At 37.1% G+C, this 26,694-nt stretch overlaps 1 protein-coding gene across 3 annotated transcripts in view; it reads right to left on the bottom strand.

Annotated features, from left to right (window-relative positions):
- Positions 1 to 26,694, bottom strand: part of LOC135224975 (uncharacterized) — a 334,014-nt gene that overhangs the window by 243,800 nt on the left and 63,520 nt on the right. For 2 of the 3 annotated variants that reach the window (XM_064264281.1, XM_064264285.1), the window contains exons 5-6: positions 19,615 to 19,744; positions 9,498 to 9,594 (exon numbers count right to left, since the gene is read on the bottom strand). In XM_064264281.1, the coding sequence (XP_064120351.1) occupies positions 9,498 to 9,594; positions 19,615 to 19,744 (227 nt within the window). Of the gene's footprint in view, positions 1 to 9,497; positions 9,595 to 19,614; positions 19,745 to 26,694 lie in introns of those variants that run through there. The other variant, XM_064264289.1, reaches the window with a different exon arrangement.

The following is a 26,694-nucleotide window of genomic DNA, read 5'->3' as shown; positions in this document are numbered from 1 at the left end:
TCTATAGTTCATGCTTCAAGAACTTTAAACTGAATTCCATTTACACTGGTTTATAAGGCTCTTTGTTATTCCTTGAGTTGGTCTCTTTTTCACAATGAGATTTTATTTTTAGTCAAATTTTTCTTACAGAACTCCTATCCTGAAAATATGGTTTATAAAATCATTAACAGACTGCTGTCACAATTCTCCTATCCGATGCCCCTTAAAGAAAATATATATGCCACAATCCCATTTATCCCTGACAACAAGTTTTCTGCCAAACTTAAACTAAATACTTGAAAATTAATTTGGCTGCCCTAAAATGTAATTAATTCCAATCAATCCACTCAAGATTAGCGTATTCTTTGGCTATAAGGACAAACTACAGACCTTCAGGATATCCACCATTATGTATAAATTCAAGTGCGTAGTATGTTCGGTATGTATGTTGGATCAAGCCGCAGGTTACTGCATATGAGGTATTGTAGCCATGTGTGATACAGTTTTAGAATTGGTCAGAAATTGAGTACAGTGGACCCCCTGTATTCGCGTTCTCTGGATTCGCAGACTCACACATTCGCGGATTTCTCTCAGGAACGTTTCCCTGCATTATTCGCGGAAAATTCACACATTCGCGGTATTTTTCTATGAGAAATACCCACAAATTCCTGGTTTTTGTTATCAATTTCATCATAAAATGCCCTTTTTGTGATAAAACTATTAAAAAAACCAAGTATGAAAATTTTTAGTGGTTTTTCTTAAGTTTTAACTAACAAAATAGGATATTTTTAGCATTTTTATGGGGGTTCCAAACATTCACGGATTCTAACTATTCGCGGGGGGGGGGGGGGGGGGGGGGGGGGTGTGGTGTGTGTGTGTGTCTGGTCCGCATCCCCTGCGAATATGGGGGGACCACTGTAAACCGGAATTTTCTAATATAAAGAATCATGCCTCTGTATGTAAAATTGAAATAAATAAAAAGCATTTCTCCTATTATTGGTGGAACAAGCCATAGTAATTACCTAACTACCCTTGATTCCTATACATCAAATGGCCTTGTTTCGTCTTGGAATTCTAACGTTTCCGCTTCTCCTCTTTATCCCACATAACTGAAGTCGTAGGTTGGTGTCAGTTTTTGGTCATTCGTTATTCTTCTCCTTTGCATGGTTTGGTGAGAACTAATTTCTTTTTAGTGTATACATTTTAGGTTGTATTGATTTTAATTCTTGTAAATATTTTCTTCTCTCTTTTTAACTATATTAATATTCTTGCAGATTTTGGATGCCAATAGATAATGTGCGAAATGTCTCATATGAATAAAATATGGCCCCTTTTTTATGTGTTTTCTTGGCTTGGACCCTGCTTTATGCTGTATATACATAATATATATATATATATATATATATATATATATATATATATATATATATATAATATATTATATATATAATTTATATATTACGTGTATATATATATATATACAGTGGTACCTCGAGATACGAAATTAATCCGTTCCGAGGTGGCCTTCGTATTATGAGTTTTTCGTATCTTGGAACACATTTTACATGTAAAATGGCTAATCCGTTCCAGGTCCTCCAAAAACACCCCAGTAAATTATATTTCCAGGCCTAAAACACATGTTCTAGGGTTACAACGCCGATCTGACGGAAGAAATATGACTCCAAAAAGGCAAAATACTGTACATACTTGAGTAATATTCAACTGCATGTAATGTTCAACGCCATTTTTACTGCATATATTAGGACTTTAGCATATGTCCCTTAGCAATACGCCTAGCCTATGTTAGCGGTTGCTACTGTAGCCTAGTCTATGATTCTGACATCTAAACCTAAGAGCTAAAAGCTTAGAATATGCCAATAAAATGTATAAATAATCAGTATGTACTCATTTCAAATAATTATTAATTAATCATTAACTATAATACACAAACAAACAAATATCAAACCTTCCAATCGATTGTTTACATTCAGCTCTTACCCATCTTACAAGTATCGAACAAGCGCCAAGCAATCATTTTTCCTAGCACACAGTAAGCTAGTAAGCTATAAATTGTCATTAGTATCTCTCTTCAACTACTGAAACTACCAAACAGTACAATAACCATTCATTTCTATTCTTTATTCTATCTTTACCTAATGGAGATACTGAGTTACTGACAGCTATTATGAAGCATACGTATACGTAACGTAATAATTAAAACAAAAAAGAAGAAGAATTCTAAAAAAAATACGTATTTGTTGGCAGTCTGATTTATTTTAATATGATATCTAATTCACAATCTTTTATTAAATGTATTGCATGTACTCATTTCAAAAATTAATTATTAAGTAACCATTAACTATAATAAACAAACAAAAAAAAAGCTTCCAAACGTGTGTTTACATCCAGCACTTAAGAGTATCGAACGATCGACAAGCAATCACTTTACACAGTAAGCCATAAATTTTCATTATCTCTCTTCAACTACTGAAACTACCAAACAGTATAATAACCATCATTTCTATTCTTTATTCTATCTTTACCTAATGTTTTTATTATTAAAAGTATTGCATGAATAAGTTTTTCAATTTACAGATCCTTTTTACCAATAGAATACTAAAGCACAAGGGGTAGATGCTGATCAATAGGAGAGCAGGACCTGACTAGCATCAGGAACCAATGGGAGAGCGGGAGGATGGTGGCGAGTTTACTCAGTTGGCGGCGCGGGAGTTTTAAAATTGTTCTCGGTGGTCCGAGCGAATCTCGGGACTTTATAGCAACAACCTTTCGTATCTTGAAAACTTTTTGTATGTAGAGCAGTAAAATTTTTCGCATTGGCTTTCGTATCTCGAGTTTTTCGTAAGTAGAGCCTTTCGTATCTCGAGGTACTACGTGTGTTTTATATATATATATATATATATATATATATATATATATATATTATATATATATATATATATATATATCATATATATATACATAAACAGTGCTCCCCCACTTTTATAAGTAATATGTTCTACAGCTTGCCACAGAAATGCAAAAATCCCTCTAAAAATGCTTATAACTGCTAAATACCCAGTACCCCATCAACTAAAATGCTTATAACTGTCTATTTTAACATTTCATGTTAAAATACCCTTTTACAACTGATTAATACCCTTTTACACCCCCTAAAATGCTGATAGCAATGATTTATTAATTCTAAAATATCAATATAATGTAAATAGCAAAACACAATTAAAAGTTTCGTAGTAAAATTCAAATAAATATTAAAATACAAATTAAATAAAATTACAGAACGTTTGACAACTAATCAAGTTATCCCTTTACTGTAAACTTAAGCCATTTTCTCTCATTCCAGATTAGCTCTGGACTGGGCCTAATCTGTGTACTCTCTCTCTCTCTTTAAATGTAATTTAAGATGTATTTGAAAGGATGTTAATGTAAATTGTTTTGGTTGATAGAGCATCTCTCTCTCTCTCTCTCTCTCTCTCTCTCTCTCTCTCTCTCTCTCTCTCTCTCTCTCTCTCTCTCTCTCTCTCTCTCTCCGGGTAATGTAAGATGTAATGTTTTTTATGATAAAGGATGTTTGTACAATATTTAAAATATTTTGTAATTATTTTCATTTTATTTTCATTCTGCTTTCACTGGGAAATAAAACTAAAATAATTAGTTAATATTTCAAATATTGTATAATATGCTCTATCATCACAAATCTTTACAGCAATATCATTTCAAATATATCTTACATTGCTCTGCATGGGGCCAAACCTGGAATGAGCTTAATGGATACGTAACTTGTTTATCAGTATGCTGTAAATTATTTTCGTCATAAAAATAAATATTTAGTCATAAACACAATTCGTAAGAAAAAATACAGTAATTAGTGAATAAATTGTGTTACTCTATGAAAAAATAATAAAATTAGTAATAATTTTAGAGGTATGGTCCATAGAAAAAATCAGCAAATTATTGAATGTTCCCCATTTAAAAGTGAATAATGTGTTCCACAAAACTCCACAACAAAGCGGACCACAAAAATGTGAAATGCATAAAACTGGGGCACTGTATATATATATATACAATTGTATATAATGTTCAACTCTTCCCATCATTACTCAAACATACTCTAAACCAGTGGTGGGCAAACTTTTCAGAGCGAGGGCCAAACCAGTGGGCCATGAAAAGTCAAAGGGCTGCACCTTTTTAAAATCAGGCGGTGCTCTTTAATATAATACAACATTGTATGCCCTCTTAACACAGCAATCGACTGTCTCCAGTCACATTAAACACACTGCGTTATCCTTAGAACTGGTGAAGAAATACTTGTGTGTTCATTCTTCACCAAATGCATGGCATTCATCTTCAATTTGTTTTTTAGGAGGCATTGTTTGTAGGGTTGCAGAGATCATGTTATTGTGCAGATGACAATGACAAAGAATGAGAACAGCTGACAGGAGGTATTACATTTTCTTTGAAATGTGCAGCTACACTGCTAAAGAAAATAGGATACTGTATTGACATATAACTCATGCATATAAATTTGTATTTTATAAGCTGTAAATCATATATGTTCACTCACAACAATTTTTTTTCTATTATGCTGCCGGCATCCGGGAGCCACACAGAACCCCCGTGGAGGGCACCATGTGGCCCTTGGGCTGCAGTTTGCCTGCCACTGCTCTAAATGTATCAAGCAAACAAGACAAATGTAAAGCTTCTAAAAAGTATACTAAATCTAAAGCTTTGCACAGCATACAAGGCTTTTATATAAATGGGTGGTAAAAATGGTGAAGCTACTAAGGTAATTATTTACACTATGTATAATTTTTTTAATGGCTTATATATAGTATATATAAGGCAGTCCCCAGTTTATGGCAGACTTGGTTAATAGCAATCTTGTTTTATGGCTCTTGTTTAGTGCAATAAAATTGACGAATTTTGGCACCATAATGCACCAAGTCCCAGTTATTGGCGCTGATAATAGTTATGATGCCAGTACATATGTAGCAGAGGTGCCAAAATCCGGTTATTGGCACAAGTTTTGGTTAATGACGATTTTCGCTTGTCATCAAGCCCGTTGGAACAGAACCCCCTGATAACCGGTGACTGCTTGTAGTACTATATATGCATACTATATACATAAATGTGTTTGCATTAAAAAGAAAACAAGTGACAAAATGAATTCCAAGATTAAACATCATGTCTCTCATAAAAAAAATCAGGATAACTTAGTTCAGCAATTAGTAAAAATAAAATTTGCCTCCCAACATTATTTCAAAAACATCCACTGCAACAATACCAGTTCTTTCATGAAACTATACCGACACACTCCTCCCAAGATGTCACGAAAATCCTTAATAATTTATTTACCTGTATGACACTGCTTACGCAAAATCAATGAAGTCCCTCTATTTCAAGTCTTCTAATTCTATACATATATGTTGCACAGCATAATTATATTCACATAAATATCAGAACAGTAATTCCCTCGGGTTTAAAATGAATATTGCCAGACATATTTCAAACTACATACATGCTGTATATGGAGTCTGGAGGCAATTGAATTTACAGTTTTATCATTTCAATACTTATATAGAAAAGACCAGCCAGCTTTGCAGCTATGCCCCACCTACTGATTAGGTCACAACCATTCCTTGAAGCTGATTGGTTGGAAAGTTTCGAAAAATTGGTTAATCTGTGGTTCTTTTTATCTTCATTATCTTGCAATGATTGTTTACCGAACTAAAATACAGTGTACAGATTATATCAAAACGAACTATATTATCCCAAAATAAAATAATAAAAAAAAAATTTTTTTTTTTATACACCTCCCAAAAAATGGCAAAAAACAGGAAAATGTGAATGAAGTCAGAAGTGTTCTGCATTGTTGCAATGTTGTTTTTTGTAAATGAGGTTCACCTGAATACAGAGGTGACACTGGGAATGTCTGCGTTCGAATGGGTGCACTTGAATCACTGGACAATGGTCATTACTGTCTGATATTGTCAAGTGTGTTCACCATTCTAAATTTAAACACAAAGACTTTCTCAGAGCTATAAAGACTTTTATTTAATCTTGATTTCAAGAAATTTACTACAATTTGCATAGTCTTAAATCGATTTCCACTGGAATCGTTTACAAATTCGGAGGGATGACAAGTAGTGACTGCACTTAAAAAACCATTTGATGCCTTTGTTTAAAGCAAAAAAAAAAAAAAAAAAAAAAAAAAAAAAAAAAAAAAAAAAAAGTTTCAGTATGATAGGCTGTACAATTCATATTGGATATAAATTGCTGTGAATTTTCTTGAGGACATTAACTCCTTTCGAAATAACAGAATAATAAAAAATGACGTAGACCTATAAGCTCCAGTCTTTTGTCCGGTTTACACAGCTTATGACGTTTGGATTTAGGTCTACCTTATATTCAGCCATTTTATTGTGGTTCTTGTTGTGGTTATTCTTGTTTTTGTTGCTGCTGCTATGATGCTTGTAGTGTCTTCCAAAATTTTTCATATGATGTCCTAACATTGCAGAATAAACATAGACCTATCATAAAAATACTGACATAAAGAATTATCTGCCTACTCTTGTTAACTGAAAGTTTAGTCATTTGTTTCAATTAAAAGTAATCGAGATCTTCATGAATATAGTCTGTGCTAGAATATTCTCCTAATGAGAGAGAGAGAGAGAGAGAGAGAGAGAAGAGAGAGAGAGAGAGAGAGAGAGAGAGAGAGAGAGAGAGATTCTACAAGAATGGATCCAAAACCAAGTGATTCATGGTTACTCGCAGACTGGTTTGGATCAATCTCGTGCATAACTTTTCAGTATCATATATTTTTCTAATTTGTCAAGTATCTTATAATACCTTCCTACCGTATCCTTCATTTTTATAGAAATGATACAAACAGCCTTATATTTCACTCGTCAGAGTAATATAATTTGTTATATGTTTTTCAATATATAGTTCATTAAAAGCAGTTTGATGGTTGTGTGTAAGGCTGAGACAGTCCTAAGATTTGGCTATCCATGCATGTATGTGTAAGTGCTCTTGCTTATACATGTACATTCCATTTTATGCATATACAATATACATCGTAGAGTTGAAACACTACTATATAATTAAAAAAGCTACTCTATATCCAACAGATACAGGTAGAAGACTATTTGCAATAAAAAATTGACTTGGAGGCTCATGCTGTCATTGTCTCAATATTTATATATATGAATTTTATGTGTGGGCCTATGCCTTGACATTGCTTCAAAATATAAGAATTTGATGTGTAGGCCTATGCCAGGTGCATTGCCTCAAAACATAAGGAGATGAAACAAGTTAGGCTATGTTCTGTCATTGCCTCAAAAAATATAAGACTTTGACGTCTAGGCCTATGATATGTCATTGCCTCAAAATATAAGAATTGGACGCGTAGGCCTATGCCCTGTTCATTGCCACAAAATATAAGAAATTGACAAGTATTCCTATGACTTATTGCCTCAAAATATAAGAAATGATGTGTAGGCCTAATCTCTCAATGATGTTAACATTTTGACATGCAAGATTATGATGAATAATGCCCTAACATTGGAGCTGGCAGCATATATATAAGTCTATGCTTAATTTCAATGAATGTGGTCTATGTCGGATCGCTTATGCAGGCCAACAACGTAAGTATTTAGGCCGCACAGACAAAATGATCCAAGATCTTCATAATGATATATAACTATATATCTTTTATCAGATAATCAATTGCATACTTCACAACTCCGGGAACTCAAAATCTGTGGTGTCATGGTTCATGCTCAAAACTCAACATCCACCGGACGGAGTCAAATCTGTAACGGTAATCATTTGGACTGTTAACTAGTGTGACGTCATTCCCCCTTCAAGAGCTGGCCAAGCACAAGTGTGCAGTGGGAGGAGCTTAGATGCAAAGCTAGCTGGACTCTGCTATAGTAATTAAACTTAAACCTTATCTAATACTGTATAGCCTAATTATGTTGTGTTATCAAGTTTCTAACGTATCATTCATTAACCCTCCATTACCGACATTAAATTTCCTAAAACCTTGACATTAAATTTTGCAAAGCATATCTCTTTTATCCTTTAATACCAAGAAGCCTAGAACCCTGATGTTTATTACTTCTAGCTTTATGAATTCTGCTCAAAATAACCCATGCATTCAAATACAGTATCATTCACCTTCAGATCATCAATAATATAATTTATGTTATCACACAAAAATCTCTTAATATTACCTAATATACACAATGTATATTTAGATGAAATTCTGCATAACTGTCACACAAAACCATGGTATGCCCATCTTAAACATCTATAAAGAGCTTTAATGCCTTGAAAACATTGTAGAGTACAAGCACTCAAAAAATACATCCATTCTTTTCTGCTTTGAGACTAAAGGCACATTCCATCTGCATATTGATAAGAAAATGTTATCAATCAACATACTAATCCATGAAACGTTACTAAACAGCATATTAATTAATGAAATATTATCATGAAAGTGGGCCTTTTCACCACAAGAAGAAATAAGATATGAAACTTCTATAAAAAGTTATTATTTTCTAAAGCATAATTCAACAGTGTTTTCAAATTTCAATGTAAAATCAGCATTTAAACTTAGGTTCATGCTTTAATGGATAGTGAACATTCAGACAAAGTCCATTACAAATAAAGTATTAGGAACAGCAAAAGGGTACACATAAAACATTAAAAAATTTAGGTAACTAACAATGAACAACAACCATAAAAACATTGATACACATGTGTATTTTAAACCTTCCTTAACCTAATGCAATATTACAAATGCAAGTGGGTAATGTATGGTGATAAATTTATATTGCGCAAGAAGCTTCAGACTGAAAATTATATGCAAGTCATAATCACATTCAATCATTTAAATTTCAAATCATTATTAATTTATCTGCATCACTGTTTATACTGATCCTGGTTACAGCTCTTCAAGTCTGTTGCATATCAAATATGTACTACATTTATTCACTTATCAAAAATCAGTCTGAAGCCACCTAATGCATTACGCAACATGGGATATTTTGATCACGGGATGAAGTACTTATTAATGCATGAAAAGCCTTCTAAAAATGGATATATATACTACCTATCCATCAATTCTTTTTGGCATATTCAATACTATGAGTAGTATACCCTTAAGAAAATTCATACACACTACTGTTAGTACTGCAATTTAAGAAAAAAAATTCTTATGTGATGAGCAAAACAAAAAATTTTCCAGTTGTTTCTTGCAAAAATTCTTTTATCCTAAATAAAGATCTTAATCATGAGGAAATTCCATCTTCCCCGTGAAGAAAATGCATAAGCCAATATCTTAGACCCAAAAAATCATAAATAAAGATCTTCCTACAAAAATAATAAATCTTCTTAAACATGGGCATATTCCATCTTCCCTGTGAAGAAACTGCATAAGCCAATACAATCTTGACCCAAAAAATCAAAGGAAAAGCAAACAGTATTGTACTTACCCTGAGGGTCTAGGCCGGGCATCCACTCAGCAGATTCCATCATATCTGAAAACTCGTCCTCTGATCTGATGAATTCGTCTATGTTGTTCCCCCGGACCTGTAAATTCCAACACTGCTTATACATGTCTATCCACCTGTCAATTAGTACTATTTGAACTCAGGTGCTACGAAATTATGAGTGCTCCACTAATCACTACTAAACTTAAAATAAAAAATTAAAATCTAAAAGACAGGTTAATTCTAATTACTCAATTCAAATTTTCCTCCTGAGTATGTAGTATACAGTTCAACTCCAAAAATTTTACATAGGTTTGTTTTGCTGGAACAGGGAGTAAATCATTTTAAATTGAACTATGGAAAATGCTGTTGTTGGCACTTGTCTTGCCTACCAAGTGATAACAGCCACTTTCACACTTCTACAAGAATCGCTAAACAGACATCCAGGTATAGCTAAGGCCAATGGCAGCAAAAGGAACAATTGATTACTTTTTAATGCTATTAAATCAACTACGAATATCACTGGCTGAAAAGAATGCACTCTTTTATAGCTTCATAATAATGAGCTATAGTATACACAAGTGAAGACAAAAGTGGCAAGGTAAGGATAAACTTAACAGGATTGCACATTTGAAGTAACTCCAAAACATGGACAACATGAGCATTACTGAAAATTATTGTAGAAGATAGTAGTCTAAGCATAATGATTTTTGCTATACGGTAGGTTTTCTTATGCCTGACTGCTATTTAGTTGTATACATACTAGATCCGTGCCAATCTTTTACACTACAAGTAGGAAACTCTAAACACCTAATGAAGACTATCAAAGTCTGTACCTGACTATAAACTTTCACTGAAGTCACAGCTGGTCACTATCTTAGTATTGCCCATACCACACTATATAAGGTGCTCTCTGATGCCCAACAGCAATTACTGTACTCGCCTTCACAGAACTTTGGCGAATTTTGAACCACTGATGCCCGTGACACTTAGTCCACCTTGTATGCAACATTAATTATATAATTATCTATGAGATGGTATGAAGAGGCTGGTATCCTTTTATAGTAGTTTGATTTTGGACTACACACTACTGCATCCAAAAAGTCAAGACTTTTCGGCATACTCCTCCTGCTTATTTTTCCCCTCATTGTAACAACATCTAAGAAAGTGCTTGGAAACAATTTTCATTTCAGAGTCTAGTTAGTTTATGGATGGGTGACTATGTGTAAAAACATTTAATCTTGGCTATATTTAAGTTTGAGGAAAAGATATGGCAAACTTTATCTGTGAAATTTCTAGATATTATGAATTATCACCATTATCCAGTTAGTCAATAAATGTCTCACCTCCCAACCACTCTAACAATGTGATTTCACACCACAGTTGCATTGTCTTCTATCTTTTAATTCCCTTTATGTGTCTCAGTCCATTTCTACCTGTGTCCAACTTCTTAGTCTAAGCACAGGACCAGTTGTCAACCCACATTATAAACCAATTATTTAGTCTAGCTTTTAAAGTCTAAATCTAGCCCAGTACTATTTGCTGTGCTCAAGAGCCCTTCAACTATAAAATAAGCCTTCTACTACTACATCTCTTACTCTGATAAAGAAGTTGCTTGAGGCTATGGACATTCTGAAACATGTATACAAGAACCGGAGGCATTTTTGACAACTGAAGAAAAAAAACACTAATAGTCATTCTATAGCACTCTAACAACATATTCGAACATATCAGTCAGCTTCTTCTACCTTTGGAGAGTTCTCTTGAATTTTCCTTTGTTAATGTTCTTCTTTCCATAAAAATTGACTTACAATAGGACGGCAAGCAAATCGATATCATTCAGCTTTTTCCTTAAAAAGTACATGAGCTTTTTCCCAAATAAATACATTTACAACCGAACAGCTACAAATTTATACTTGTCTACAGACTCTACTACTCTTCTTTGGTCTGTGTATGTGTGTAAATGTACAGTATTTTCTTCATTTATTTAATGCAATAAGTGTACATACTGTACTTTATAAAGTAGTGTATTATAGTTTTTTTATTGACACTGCACTGCTTCATTAAGCTTCAGAAGGAAGCTAAGCACTCAGCTGAGGATGTCCCCTCTCTGATACTTGGGAGGGAAACATTTTACCTTTTGAAGTGTGTGAAGTTTAGATAGGGCATCTTAACAAAACACAAGACCATAAATTCTCAAGATTCTAGTTAATTATTTGCTAATGCTAAATTAAAAACTTAATTGTTTTCAGTTGAAATGGGTTGTAAAATATTAATCAGTGTCATGATAGAGAAATAATTATTCCAAATCACTATTTTTATGGACCTATTATTTGCACTGGAGATATGGCATGTCGGAAACACAACTGTAAAAGCAAACAATTGCTTTATTACTTAAGGGGCCGGCCAGCTAATGCCATTTTTAAGGACAGGACTTTGATACTCATACCACTTAATAAGGTGACATGGGACATCTCCAAACCGCACATGATTTTTGCCTCTGACCTTCGGTTTTGTGACACCAGGGCGATTTATCCCGAAAATAACAATTTTTCAAATTCTATCTCCTCCCTTGATTTAATATTAAGACCTGGGATTACTACCATATAGACCTGATGTAGACCTACATCAAATGAGGAGTTTTTTTTTCTAAAAATCATTTTTTTGCTAGATATGAATTTTTCATTATGGTAAAAAAATAAGCCCTATAAATCAGGAAAAAAAATTATAAAAAAAAAGATGAAACAAAAATTGGAAAAAAAGGGCTTGATTTGATTGGTATAATGTCTTTCTGAGATATATACCAAATTCCAATATTATAGCTTTAAAACTAAGTGAGAAAATAGATTTTGAAGGTCAATAAGTATAGTTTTGAGATACAGGGGTTCAAAGTTTTACTATGTATTTTTATAAAGACAATGTTAATAAATAATGATTATTATGAATGCATATTTCTTTTTTGTGTATTAATAAACCAAAACTATGTTATCATAATTTAATCTAAAATGATGATCCCTTTGCTCATATATTGTAGCCTGGGGCACTGCGTCAGGCAAGATGGGGCACTTCTTCCTATGCAACTCTCTCTCCGTCACTAACTCGGCTTATTACAGCGAATTTTCTTCTTCTGTATGTTAGCGAGATGTTTTCCTTCTATTTTCCTCTTTGGCATGATGAAATTCTTGCCGAAACAAAGATAAACAAATGTAAATGCAAGAGAATGTCAGAGGTAAAACTCAAAGGTGTACTCTCTTTTTACAAAGACAATGTTAATAAATCATGACTATAATGAATTTCATATTCCTTTTTGGGTATTAATAAACCAAAACAATGTTATTTATCATATATGAAGATCCCTTTACTCAAAAGATCGTAGCCTGGGGCACAGTGTGACGTGTGCATCAGGCAAGACGGGGGCATTACTTAGTACGGAACCCTCCCTCTCTCTCTTCACTAACTACGCTAATATCGCGTGTATTATGATATTCTGTAATCATATTAGAGCGAATTTTCTTTGTCTGTATGTTAGCGAGATGTTTTGCTTGTCTTTTCCTCATTGGCATGATGAAATTCTTGCCAAAACAAAAATAAACATACGTAAAAGCAAGTGAATGTCAGAGGTGAAACTCGAACGTGTAGGCTACTTGGGGTTTGTGCTCGCACTGAATGGTGGTTGAAACTTGGTAGCTGACTGACTTCCCCTTCTGCGACTCATGGAATCTCTACAGATGCCATTGCTCACAATTTCTTTGACAATAATTATCAAAATTTACGATAACAGAAGAAACATTGCATTTCCTGTACGGATCAAAGTTTTTGGCTTATTAAGAGTTTACGTTTACTAATTACACCTGTTATCTAACGAAAGCGAAGAGGAATTTTGACAAAATATTTGTCGTATACGTATTCTCGATTGCCATATGAAGCTCCATGAATTTTTTCTTTTCATGACTTTGCATTTTTCGCCCTATACCCCCATATATAAAAAGGTTACGGCTGGCCCCCTTAAAAGTTCCGTCCTGTATGCTATTAACTTTATATTTTTACATTCTTAATTATTGTGCTAAAATTTTATATCTGCAATATTTTTCACTTCCACAAACTCCTGGATAACACTCAACCAATTAACACAAGACATTAACAGTAAGTATTTATTCAACTTCACACATGCCAGGAAATGTCATAGTACTATAATGAAAAAGTAGGTGAGTGGCTGTATTTACACCCCTCAGTTCAATTAACTTTATACAATACATAAGAAACAAAGTGATATAATTAATAAATAACAATATATAAGTTTTCATTGCACTTGCAATAAAATCAACCACAACCTAAGCTCTGTACAAATTGTTGACATCAGTTTTCTTTGAGGTATAAAGCTTAATAATGTATGCATAAGCTCAAAACAAAATACTGTACATGCAATGATTAACAAAGAGTCTATGCAGCAAAGTTAATGCATTTTAAACAGTCCAATTGTCACAGCCTAAAGAAAAGCAGGTGTACAAAGTGATATCAGTTGTTCTCATGACACACACCATTAAAGTACTTATGAATATGGACAACTCAAGGGCTAATTACACAATATTCATGGCTTTTTCCTAAATTACAGGTTCAAAAGTTTATTGCTGAAGAACTACATACAATACATTTTTTTGCAAGGGCTTGACTGAAATGACATAAGCAATGCTACTAATAAAAATTTATGGTTTAGGGCTGCCATTTTGTCTTCTTGGACTTGTGAAAAGATTGCTGAATAGCTGGCCAAGTCCAAAAAAACATTGTAAAATAATGCATGCTTATGAAATTATACATATAGGAAGTATTTTTCCATCCTTCTGTACTCTTGATCACAAAGAATACACATCGGCAGGTCTAAGTTTCAGTTTGGACACAGGGTCCAGCACTGATTATGACCTGCCAATAAAACCTAAACCTAGCCTCTCCTTGGTCATCATGCTTAACCTAACACGACTGTACCTTCCTATCCTGACTTAAGGAACCATGCCCTCACTTGGCTAAGGGGCAAAGCACTGAACACTGAACATATGGACTTTCTTATATTACCCCTTAACAGTAGTAGGTCATCATGAAATCTTTAAATTCAAACATGTGAACTGGCTTAGGCTACACCTTAGTGGTAGCAGTCAAAATCTTCACTTTTTACCATGCAGCTACCTAAAACAAAAAACAAGTGAATGGCTTAACTTATTCTAAGGGATCAAGCCTCAGCTCCTCAAATTGTTTGGCCATTAACTTAACCAAAAGTGCTAGGACATAGTTGCACTGCCTTCAATTAGAGGGGAAATAAGAGGTGAGGGATATCAGGCATCTTTTGAGTGGGTAGACATGATTTAACCTAGCCACCTGGGGGGGCAACCAAGTCCTTATGGGTGCCGGTCCCAAGCCCGGATAAATAGGGAGGGTTGGTGTCAGGAAGGGCATCCGGCTGTAAAAATCTGTGCCAAAACCAAAAATGGAATGAGCCGAAATATGGAAAGAGGTAATGCTAGGGCGTACTCCGTAAACGACGCACAGAGACATCGCCCTAACTCTGTGGTAAGGCGAGGGCTACTGCATCAGGAGCGGGTGCAGCTAAAGAAGCGAGCTCACATTGGGTTCAGAGTATGTCAGCTAAATGTTGGGTCCATGACTGGGAGAGGTAGAGAATTGGCTGACTTGATGAGAGAAAAGAAAGTAGATGTTGTGTGTGTGCAAGAAACGCGGTGGAAAGGAAATAAAGCTAAAGAGTTGGGAGAGGAATATAAGCTATATTATAGTGGAGCAAATAAACAAGGTAGAAATGGAGTGGCATAGTACTGTTAGTGAACTAAAGAACTCGGTAATAGAAGTGCATAGAAAGAATGACCGTATCATCAGATTGAAGATATGTTATGAGGAGAGATTCTGAATAATATAAGCGCATATGCACCACAAGTTGGTTGCACAGAAGAAGAGAAGGGAAATTTCTGGAGAGACATGGATGGAATAATGCAAGAACTGGAAGAGCATGAGAGGGTGATAGTTGGGGCAGATTTGAATGGCCATGTCGGAAGTGAAAATGAGGCGATGGGCGGGTGCATGGGGGCCATGGAATTGGAGAGAGAAACCCAGAAGGAGAGAGTGTAGTGGACTTTGCTGTGTCATTCGACATGGCAATAGTAAACACATTTTTTGAGAAGAAAAGGGAACACCTAATAACATATAGGAGTGGGGGAAGATTCTCCCAGATAGACTATTTCTTGTATAAAAGGATAAATCTGGTGGAGGTCAAGAACTGCAAAGTTATGTCCAGGCGACCATGTAGCCCCCCAACACAGGCTGCCTATGTATGGACTTGAAGTTGAAAAGGGAAAGAAAAACCAAAGCTAAAGGGATAAGGAAAATTAAATGGTACGAATTACAGAAGGAAGGGGATAAGAAGAGAGAGTTTAAGAGGAGGGTTTTGGAGGATATTGATATAGGGATTGAAGATGTTCAAGAATGGTGGGCACGAAATGCAGCAGTAATAAGAAGGCATGGAAAGGAGCTGCTAGGAGAGACATCTGGTATCATATGGGAAAGAAAAGGATAGTTGGTGGTGGGATGAAGACATTGAGAAAGTAGTAAAAGATAAGAAGGAGGCAAAGAAAAGATGGGAAGAGTCACAGTCAGTGGAAGACAGAAATAGGTACAGAGAGAAAAACAAGGTGGTGAAAAAGGTGGTAGCCAAAGCTAAAGCAAAGTCGTATGATGATGTGTATAATGAGCTGGGGACAAAGGAAGGATTAAAGAAGATGATGAAGCTATCAAAGGCTAGAAATAAGAGCACCAAAGATATAACACACATCAAACAAATAAAGAATCAAGAGGGTGTAGTGCTTAGAAAGGAGGAGACATTGTGAAGAGATGGAAATATTTCGAACAGTTGTTAAATGAAGAAAATAATAGACTAATAAGAGAGGAGGGCAAGTGAACATTGGCATGGTAATGAGGTTTTCTAGGCAAGAGGTACTAAATGCACTGAAGAAGATGAAGAATGGGAAGGCAACCGGACCAGACATGATCCCGGTGGAGGCATGGAAAGCATTAGGAGATGAAGGAGTGGATATACTGTACGATCTTATGATAAAGATCCTTGAACAGGAAAAGATACCAAATGAGTGGCGTGGGAGTATATTGATCCCAATTTTTAAAGGGAAAGGCGATGTCCAAGAGTGTGGTAATTATAGGGGCATTAAATTGATGTCCCACACTTTGAAGATACTGGAAAGGATGATAGATGCTAGACTGAGAGAAGAAGTACAAATAGGTAAAGAGCAGATGGGATTTATGAAGGGAAGGGGAACAACAGATGGTATATTTGTCTGAGGCAAATAATGGAGAAATTCGGGGAAAGAAACAAAGGGACTACATATGGTATTCATTGACCTTGAAAAGGCTTATGACAGAGTCCCGAGACAAGAGGTATGGAGGAGCCTGAGGGAGAAGATGGTGCCAGAGAAGTATGTGCGATTGATACAAGAGATGTACCGGAATGTATTTACCAGAGTGAGGAGCAGTGTTGGGGAGACAGAAGGTTTTGAGGTGAGAGTAGGATTACACCAGGGGTCGGCTCTGAGCCCATTTATCTTTAACATAGTGATGGATGTTATAATAGAGGAAGTAAGGGAGACAGTACCATGGAACATATTGTATGCGGATGATATTGTTCTGTGTGCAGAGAGCAGGGAAGATCTGGAAGTGAAATTGGAAAGATGGAGACAAGTACTGGAGGACAGAGGAATGAGAATAAGTAGATCCAAGAGAATATATGTGTACCACCACTGAGGGGGATGATAGAGAAAGTATTCAGCTTGGTGGAGAGCAAATAAGGAGAGTTGATAAGTTTAAGTATTTGGGATCTTTGTTAATGCTGGAGGAAGTATGGAAGAAGAAGTAAAACATCGGGTACAGGCAGGCTGGAACAACTGGAGAGCGGCCTCGGGAGTTCTTTGTGACAAAAGAGTGCCGCTTAGGTTAAAGGAAAATTTCACAAGACGGTGGTAAGAACAGCAATGCTGTATGGTACGGAAACAGCAAGCATGAGAAAAGCAGAGCAGAAGAAGATGGATGTGGCAGAAATGAGAATGCTTAGGTGGATGTCTGGGGTAACAAGAGTGGATAGGATCAGAAATGACTCATAAAAGGGGGTCAACTAAGGTGGTGGAAGTATCAAAGAAAGTGCGGAGGAGGGGCTGAGATGGTATGGACACCTGTTGAGGAGAGATGAGGACCACGCTGGGAGACATACTATGGGAGTGGAGGTGCAAGGAAGAAGAAAGAGAGGGAGACCAAGAAAGAGATGGAAGGACTGTGTGAGAGGAGATTTACATGAGAAGGGAATTGATGAGGCAGAAGTGCAAGATAGAAATAGATGGAAACGGCTCATCCGAAACGGCGACCCCATATAAAAATGGGAAAAAGCTGGGAAGAAGAAGAAGAGACATGATTTAATAATTTTAGAAATACCCAAAATAGACACAGAGCACATTCAAGATAACACTTCCAGACCAGTAAGTAGAAAAATAACTTCTGTAAAGTTCTTTTTGCATACTGTCCCTGGTCAGTACGTATGTGCCTTTTGAGAAAGCACCACTGTAACTCTATTGTGTTCGTGTGAACACTTGGGCTGCTTGGACTACCAAAGTTAACACTAAGATTAACTAACATATGCTCAAAACAATGGTTTTGGAGGCTACTGAATGACTTCCAGCAATCAGATGTAATCATGGTTTCTGGAAATACATTGTATGACAATGGGAGCATTTTCAGCAGAGCAGTATACGACAACTTTGATAAAAGTCTTGCATGTTTGTCAGTCAATGTCACTGTCATCTACCTTACAGCCACAGTTGTACATCTGTTACTTTGGTCAATCTCAACAACGTGGTACCAATTTTCTTATCAGCCAGTAAGATCTCACAATAAGTAGTACAAGTCATGACAGAAATTGTACCAGTTGACCATCATGTCTGATGCAAGATCAACAACTCATTCTAACTGAAACTGGGGTACTTACTTTGAAAACAAAATATGAGAATCATCACAATCTCAGAGACAACTTTGATCCCTAAAAGAAAGACCTATACCAAGATGATAACTTCTTTTGACACTCCCAATTGTTGCATAGCCATATGAATGTTGGTTGGCTGGTATGGGAGCTAAGACCATCAATCAGAAACATCCCTCTCTCTGATGTTACACAAGTCATACTAACCCAAGAAATAACTAAGTAATCCCTCTTGTTATAGCTAGTTATGGTATTCAGTAAGATTTGTAAGATAGTGAAACAGGCTGGATGATAATATTACATTGAAGAGTTGAACTCACTCAGAAGTTGAAAACTCGTGGAACAGAAAAACATCGTGACTATTCATTTTCATGGTGGAAACAGGAAAGAATGGGTAAATGAGGGTCAGAGCATGGGTATATGACTCATAACCACCAGATACATTCTCTAACTGGCTAGGTTTATTTGAGGCAAGACCTGGGTCAATTGGGCATATGACTGGACAGGTTTAAAATTTCCTTCAGGTTGGGTGCCACACTATGGCAAACCTTAGGAAGTATGAGGTGAGAGGGTTGAGACACAAAGTCAATCTTAAAAACTATGGGAACAAGGTGCTGAATGACAGGGTTCATGTTAACTGGGGACTTAGCAAAATTTACTTTCTGATGTAAAATTGTCAGTCAGCAATTTGAGGGAAGTGACTGGGTAAGTGGTTTTTCCACTGGTTTAGCACATGATGAACAACTTTTGTTCTATACATTTTTTTTCATTTGGAAGCAGTGGAAAGGAAATATAACCCTGTCTTGCCATTATATAAACTAAGCCAATACTATAAATAAATCAAAGCTCTTTTAATATGCTGCCTATGTATGCACTCATAAAAGGTAGACAGGAGGTAGGAAGCTTAGCAAAAACTGGAACCAACAGATTTAGCACCAAGTCTGGCTATTTAATAACACTACAAAAATTTCAACTTAAACTAGTTATTTAAGATCTTCTGATTACTGAAAAAAAAACAAATTAATAAATTAAACTTTACTGTTATATGGTAAAAGTAGCAATAAAAAAGCACAAATGCAATTCACATACCTGAGAGGGCTTCAAAAATCTTTCTGGAATACGAGCTAACCCTTCCTGTGACTGAGCTCCAAAGCCCAGGCTTAATAAGACATCAACAGGATCCGCCTGCCGAGAATCTAACAATGAATCTATACTTGACCTGGAAAAGAAAACAAAAGTTACATACAGTATGAGACACAACATAAACACTGAAAAAGCTTCCATAACACAGTCAATACGCAATGTAAAAAAAAATACATACAACATTGACTTTCAAAACCTGCACAGATGACTGCCTAGTACACCTGCTCTCCACCAGGTCTATTTCAAATTTCTTAACTCTTGTCAGAATTCTCCTTGCTAACCATTGCATATAATAGGCACTTGTTGGTTTCATGGTTTTATCTGTTTGCTGCTTTCACAGTACTGTTCTTTTATTTTCCTAGGATGCCTTCCTCTGGAATCAAAGCTAAGAACTTCAGGTTCTGTAGGAATGATTACTGTGGTTAGCAGGATGTGATTTTTTTAAGAGATAGATACACTGTGCTAAATACAATGGTAAAAGTGTGATCATAAGTTTAGATGTGGACTCAACTATTCGCCGATTTCTTTTATGGAACATATAAAGTAGACCCGCTGCATTCGCAGGGATGTGTACCTGACCACCTGGTGATAGCTGGATGTGTACCTGACCACCCGGTGAATAGCTGGAATCCACAAATACTTAGAACCCCCTCTAAAAATGCTTAAAACTGCCAATTTTGAAAGTTCAAACACCAAAGTATCCTTAAAAATACCATCCTACATCAAATATGCATTAAACTATTATCTTATTACTTGATTAATTTTTGAAATAATATTGTTAATATAATTTTTAAGTAAATCTTAAATATTTTATGGTTAAAAAATTATATGTATGTACTGTATGACTTAGTTACGTATATGTGAAAATAATCCAGTACCCCCAAGTATTCAGCTATGCACATTTTCTTTCATAGTTACTATTCAAGCTGTCTCGTTTCTTTTTACAAGGGAAACATTTTTATCTATGTAAATCACAAGAGAGAAAGAGAGAACAAACATATGTATGAACATTACAAAAAATGTTATAGTACAGTGTTCCCCCCGTATTCGTGTTCTCCGGATTCGCGGACTCACACAATCGCGGATTTTTCTTTGGAATCTATCTTGAAATTATTCGTGGACGGACTCCCCCATTCGCGGAATTTTCCGACGAAAATAATCACTAATTAGTGTATTTTGATGTTTATTTCATGACTAAATACATTTTTATGATACAAAAATGATTTTGACTAATTTTTCCCCAAATATTAATTTTGGATTAATAATAACTGTATTAGTAAGTTTAATAAGTTTCTTTTAAATGATATCACATAATAAAAATAATAATTCCCTCTCTCTCTCTCTCTACTACAAAGATATATGTTTTTTTGTATGATAAATAAATGATTTATTATTTTCAAATATTAATATTAATTTATACAGCAATAATATCAATTCATTAAAGAAAATACCATAGTGAAATAGTAAGATTTTAGCTTATAAATTTAAAAAATTATGGAAGAACGAAGGAAATCCCAGTCAGATTCTTTCTTTAACTCAAGGTACTAAAACTCAGATATACGTATCAAGTTAAGTGACCGGAGGGGGAAGGAGCTGATTTGTGGCTGCCATCACGGGGGCATGAATTTCCACCCCCCCCCCTCTCTCTCTCTCTCTCTCTCTCTCTCTCTCTCTCTCTCTCCTCTTTTACTGAGATGAGAGATTTTTATGGTACATATATGCGTAATATGTTTATTAATATTTTCAAATAATAATAATAATAACTGTAATTACAAAAATCATATGTGAAAGTATTTTACAAATACTACGATAATCTCTCTCTCTCTCTCTCTCTCTCTCTCTTCTCTCTCTTAAAGCGATGTATGAATATAAATTCATTACAGAAAATACTAAAGTGAATTAGCAAGATTGTAGTTTATAAATAAAAAGAATTACGTAAGAAGAATGAAAGAAAATCCTCATTACCCCGCATCTCTCTCTCAGAATTCCAGTAGCAAGCCGAGTTGGCTGGGGTCCAACAACTGTGCTGCCATATCTTACGATAATGTATTCTCTCTCTCTCTCTTTTACTGAGATGAGCGAATTTCTATGGTACATGTGTATGTTTATTAATATTTTTGCATAATAATAATAATAGTAATATAACTATATTCAAAATTCATATGTGATAGTATTTTAAAGAAGTACAATAATCTATCCACTTCACTCTTTTAAATAAGGACAACCCTCTCTCTCTCTCTCTCTCTCTCTCTCTCTCTCTCTTCTCTCTCTCTCTCTCTCTCTGCTATTGGCTGTTTATATATTTCTAATGGTAAAATGTTTAAGATTACTTTAAAATGATATTAATAATATCAATTCAATGGTATATTTGATGTAGGATAATACTTTAAATAGACATTTGGTATTTGTGACTTCACATTTCCATTGTTCCACTGTAAAAAGAAAATGGATGTCTCAAATAGTAACAGTATGAAAGAAAACGTGCATGACTGAATACTTATGGGGGGACTGAATTATTTTCACATACGTAACTAAGTCATTCAGTACGTACATAGTATGTATTTATGTATAAACATAAAATGTAAGATTTACTTTAAAATAGTATTAATAATATTTCAAAGATTAATATGAACCATAATAGGATATTTTAGTATATTTGATGAAGGATGGTTTTCTGTTTAAGGGATACTTTGGTATTTGCATGTTTAGGATAGGGGTTTATGAGCATTTTTAGAGGGGGGGGTTCCAACATTCGCGGATTTTAACTATTCGCGAGGGGGTCTGGTACACATCCCCCGCGAATATGGGGGGACCACTGTACATACTACTAGTACAACACACATAAATAGGGTACTCACCAGTGATAAATGTTGATTAAGGATGGTGATGAATTAGCTGCACAGTCCGATGAATGGCGATGAAGATGACTGCACAGCTAATTAGAGGCGTTACATCTCCTCTGAAAATGCCTCTTCACCTTCAGGAGGAACTTTGGGAGGCACTAACACAGGCATTTCGGGAGACACTTCTTCAAGTGATTCAAAAGGCACTACTCCAAGCGATTTGGGAGGCAGCAGTATACTTCAAGGGTTTCGGGAGGCTTTGGAGGGCACTTCTTTGTACATATGATGAACATCGTGATTGGCAGCTGCTGTTGTTGCTTCTTCATGGTGGTGAAGCCTTGATTATAGGACTCCAATGCCATATCAAGGATATCTGAAAACTCCTGCGTATCCTTGATCATTCTCCTACTTTGAAACAGACGTTCCAAAGCCAGGCCCTCCTCCTCCTCCCGCTCCTGCCCCTCTCCTGAACCTGGAGTGTCTTCTTCCTCACTGGCATACCTCATCAGGTCTTCCAAATCTTGGTCTGTCAGGGGGTCAGAGTGAGCATCAATAAGGGTGCTACTTCACCCTCGGTGATGTTGCCAAAGCCTTCTCCACCAAGAATCCATGCCAACTGGACCGCCTTATTAATGACCAAATGTCGAATTTCCTCAGGAGAGAAGCCCTCATAAATATACACACAATCTGGCCACAACTTACTCCACATGCGTTAGGGTCTCTTTCTTCATGCCCTTCAACGACTGGTTGATGACGGACCAACATGTGGCAATACTAGTGAATTTATGCCAATACTGTAGTCTTTCAGCATACATTCACTGTCACAGTCTGTTACCAGTGTTGAATGCCCTGAAGGCATGGATCACACCATGGTCTACAGGCTGGAGGAGAGAGGTGGTGTTGAGTGGGAGGAACTCAAGCTGGACTCTCTTGTAATAGAGATTGAGAGGGGTGGCCACCAGCATTATCCATAATCACAACAACTTGAACTCCATGTCTAACTTGCCCAGGTACGTAGTTGCTTAATTTGAGGGATGAAGCTTTGATGGAACTAGTATTCAGTAAATACTTTGGTGATCCAGACCTTGGGGCTTATTATCCAGAACACAGGCAGCAATGCCTTGTTCTTATTCTTCAGTGCCCAAAAGTTGCTGCCTTGTAAATGAGGCCTGGTTTCAGCATAAAGCAGCTGATTCCCACACTTTAGGATGGTAACCCTATCCTTCTGTGACTTGAATCTGGAGGCTTTAGTGTTGTCCTTCATTAAGTATGTCTGGGAAGGCATCTTCTTCCAGAACAGACCAGTCTCATCCATGCAGAATCTTCTTGAAGGTCTCAGGTTATTAAGCGGCCGCTGCTTTGTCTGCAGATGCTGCTTTTCCACATAGAGAAAATGACAAATTTTCTAAGACAATTTGTATTTTTCATAGCTACAAACCTTAGGTCTTAACAATAGGATAATTTCTAGTGCCTAGTTGGGTCCGGTTAAAAACAGATGAAAGCAAGGAATCTTGTGATATCTAGCAACGCATGCGTAGATCGGGTGAAGAATGGTCAAAGACCGTTCACCTACGCCAACGCGTCAGTCTTTCCCAACTCAGGATGTCTTAACACACAGAGGGACAGCTAGAGGTGGGCAGTATAATGTTAAGACCTCAGGTTTGTAGCTATGAAAAATGCAAATTGTCTTAGAAAATTTGTCATTTGTTCATACACGAACAAACCTTCGGTCTTAACAATAGGATAGACTTATACTTGGAGGGAGGTACAAGACATCCTAAAATGGCTGGGGGCCTACCCACCAGTCCAGCTTCCAGAAGAAATTACTTTTGGAGAGGGACTGAAGCCCATTGAGAAGCTAGATAAATTGATATCTAACCACTCAGACCCTGAGTGACGTACAATGATACACGGGAGAACCATTGTAGTATAGGGAACCAAAGAGAAACTTTGACTGTCCAATAGCAAACCAACACACCAGGGTTTGTACTACTCTCAACTCCTCCGTTCCAAGGAGTGGATCATATGCTACCAAATAGAGGGTTTGATATTTGCATATTAAGCGACCACACTATCAGTACGACTACCTTACTCACCTGTATCAGACCAGTCCAGCGAATGACGCGTCTATTCCTTAACCCGCTCGAAGGTAAAGGAGAAAGAAGGAGACCAGCCAACTCACTAATTCTCTCATCCACACAATCATCTTAAGGGCAACTATGAGTTACACAACCTGTTGGGCAGCCACCACAGGACCCAGGGAAAACGTGTCCGCAGATCTGTGGGCAACATCCTTAACATAGAAAGAGGCAAACATGGACTGGCGTAACCAAGTACCAGCGTTCAGCCCTCTATGTACAGCCAAGTTCTTTTTGAAAGCCACAGAGGGACCAATACCCCTAACGTCATGCGCTCTAGCCTGCACAGACGTGGTGGTGGAATCATCAAGAGTCAAGTTTGCCTGTCTGATGGCTTCCCATATCCAAAAAGAGATAGTATTCTTAGACACCTCTTTCTTGTACAGCCTGTTCTAACAAAAAGTGCTAACAGCAAATCTGGGAACCATTCTGCCTGAGGCCACAGAGGGGCTACCAAAGTCATCCTGAGACCCTGTGAACTCATTAGCCTGTTCAGAACTTGACGGATCAAACAAAACGGAGGGAAGCCAAACACCTCCAGGTTGTCCCAGGGATGTTGGAATGCGTCCTCTGCCAAGCTAAAGGATCTGGGACCACTGAACAAAATATCTCCAGCTTTCTGTTGAAGCGAGTCGCAAAAAGGCCCAGCATGGGTCTCCCCCAAACCTGGAAACGCTTGTTTGCTACCACTTGATGAAGGGACCACTCTGTGCCTAGGATCTGATCCCGACGACTGAGTTTGTATGTGACCACATTCCGTTTGCCTGGGATATACCTGGCTGAGAGCTCTACCGATTGCCCGACCGCCCCCACTGCGTGAACCTCGATGGTCAAGGCGTGGAGTTGATGAGAAACCAGGCCTCCCTGTTTGTTCACATAGGCTGCCACTGTGGTGTTGTCCGACATGAGAACAACAGAATGACCTTCTACTTCTCCCAAGCTCCTTAAGACCCAGGAAGGCTGCCTTCAACTCCAAGACATTGATATGTTGCTGCTTGTCCTCCAAACACCAAACGCCTCAGGTGATGAGGCCACCTAAAAGAGCCCCCCAACCTGCGAGGGAGGCGTCTGAGAATAGAAGGAAGTCCGGTGGAAGAGAACGCAGAGGGACACCCTTCGAAAGATTCTGGTCGTCCAACCACCAACGAAGGTCTTCTCTCACTTTCAGAGACAGGAACCATTAACAGGGGTGAGTCCCCCGCCGAAGACCAGAATTCTCCCAGTCTCCACTGCAGCGACTGAAGATGAAGACGCCCATGAGGGACCAGCTTCTCCAGGGATGACAACACTCGCAGAAGAACCTGCCACTGATGAGCTGACTGATGCGGTTTCGACAGGAAGTCGTGCGCCACCACCCACAACTTCTCCAATCTCTTATCCGACGGGAAAACTTTTGCACCGCCGTAACGATGACCATGCCTAGCTGGGTACGAGGTTTGACTTTTCCTGGTTGACTACAATGCCAAGTTCCAGACAGAACCGAAGTAGACGATCCCTGTCCTGCAGCAGCTTTTCCCTGGAAACTGCCAAGACCAACCAATCATCGAGGTACCTCAGCAAATGGATCCCGAGCATGGGCCCAACTTGACACGAGAGAGAAGACCCTTGTGAACACTTGAGGGGCTGTTGTCAGCCTGAAGCATAGGACTTTGAACTCGAAGACCTTGTCCTCAAGAGAGAAGCGAAGGAACTTCCTGGACATCGGATGAATAGGGATTTGGAAGTATGCGTCCCCTAAGTCTATCGAAAGCATGAAGTCGCATCCCTCACGGTTGCCAACACTGAACGTGGGGTCTCCATCTTGAAACATGTCTTCCTGATGACGTGATTCAAGGTGGATAAGTCGATCACGGGCCTCCATCCTCCCGATGCCTTGGGCACCAAAAAGATTTGACTGTAAAACCCCGGAGACGGACGCACCACTTCCTCTATCGCATCCTTGTCCAGCATCTTCTGCACTTCCTCCCGAAGAACCAAGAACTTCAGAGAATCTGGAGGATATGCCTTCCTGGGCTGCGGTTTGTACGACAGAAGAGGAGTGAAGT

Source organism: Macrobrachium nipponense, chromosome 20 (assembly GCF_015104395.2).
Source record: "Macrobrachium nipponense isolate FS-2020 chromosome 20, ASM1510439v2, whole genome shotgun sequence".
Taxonomy (NCBI): domain Eukaryota; kingdom Metazoa; phylum Arthropoda; class Malacostraca; order Decapoda; family Palaemonidae; genus Macrobrachium; species Macrobrachium nipponense.
This window is presented reverse-complemented; position numbering and strand designations above follow the sequence as displayed.